At 56.6% G+C, this 376-nt stretch overlaps 1 protein-coding gene across 1 annotated transcript in view; it reads right to left on the bottom strand.

Moving 5' to 3' along the window:
* Window positions 1-376, bottom strand: part of KIF1C (kinesin family member 1C) — a gene marked incomplete at its 5' end in the record, with an annotated part of 5,046 nt that overhangs the window by 3,473 nt on the left and 1,197 nt on the right. Inside the window, 2 exons of the mRNA XM_017742369.1 lie at window positions 9-95; window positions 290-373. Coding sequence (XP_017597858.1) covers window positions 9-95; window positions 290-373 — 171 coding nt within the window. The remainder of the gene's footprint in view (window positions 1-8; window positions 96-289; window positions 374-376) is intronic.

Below are 376 nucleotides of genomic sequence, written 5' to 3'. Positions count from 1 at the left end.
CAGTTTTGAGGGTGGTTTCCGGGGGCTCTAGGAGTGGATTTGGGTGATAATTTTGGAGGTGACTCAGGGGGATTTAGGGGTGACTTTGGGGGAATCTGTGGGTGATTTTGGGGCACCCTGGCCTTCTCTGCAGCGAGATCACTCAGCAGGTCACAGCTGTGCTGGCTGAAGATGACAGCAAATTTTGGGGGGACTCAGGAGATTTGAGAGGGTCATTTCAGGGGGATGTTGGGGTGACCCAAAATTGGAGTGGGAGAGATTTAGGACGTGACTCTGAGGCTCCCCTGACCTTCTCCGTGGTGAGGTCGCTGAGCGGGTCCCGGCGGCGCTGGCTGAACACGATGGTGAACACAGCATGCGAGCGGCTGCTCGTCTC

The sequence above is a fragment of the Corvus brachyrhynchos genome, unplaced genomic scaffold (genome assembly GCF_000691975.1).
Source record: "Corvus brachyrhynchos isolate BGI_N302 unplaced genomic scaffold, ASM69197v1 scaffold348, whole genome shotgun sequence".
Classification (NCBI taxonomy): domain Eukaryota; kingdom Metazoa; phylum Chordata; class Aves; order Passeriformes; family Corvidae; genus Corvus; species Corvus brachyrhynchos.
Note: the sequence above shows the minus strand (reverse complement) of the source record. Positions and strands in the feature narration are given on the sequence as shown.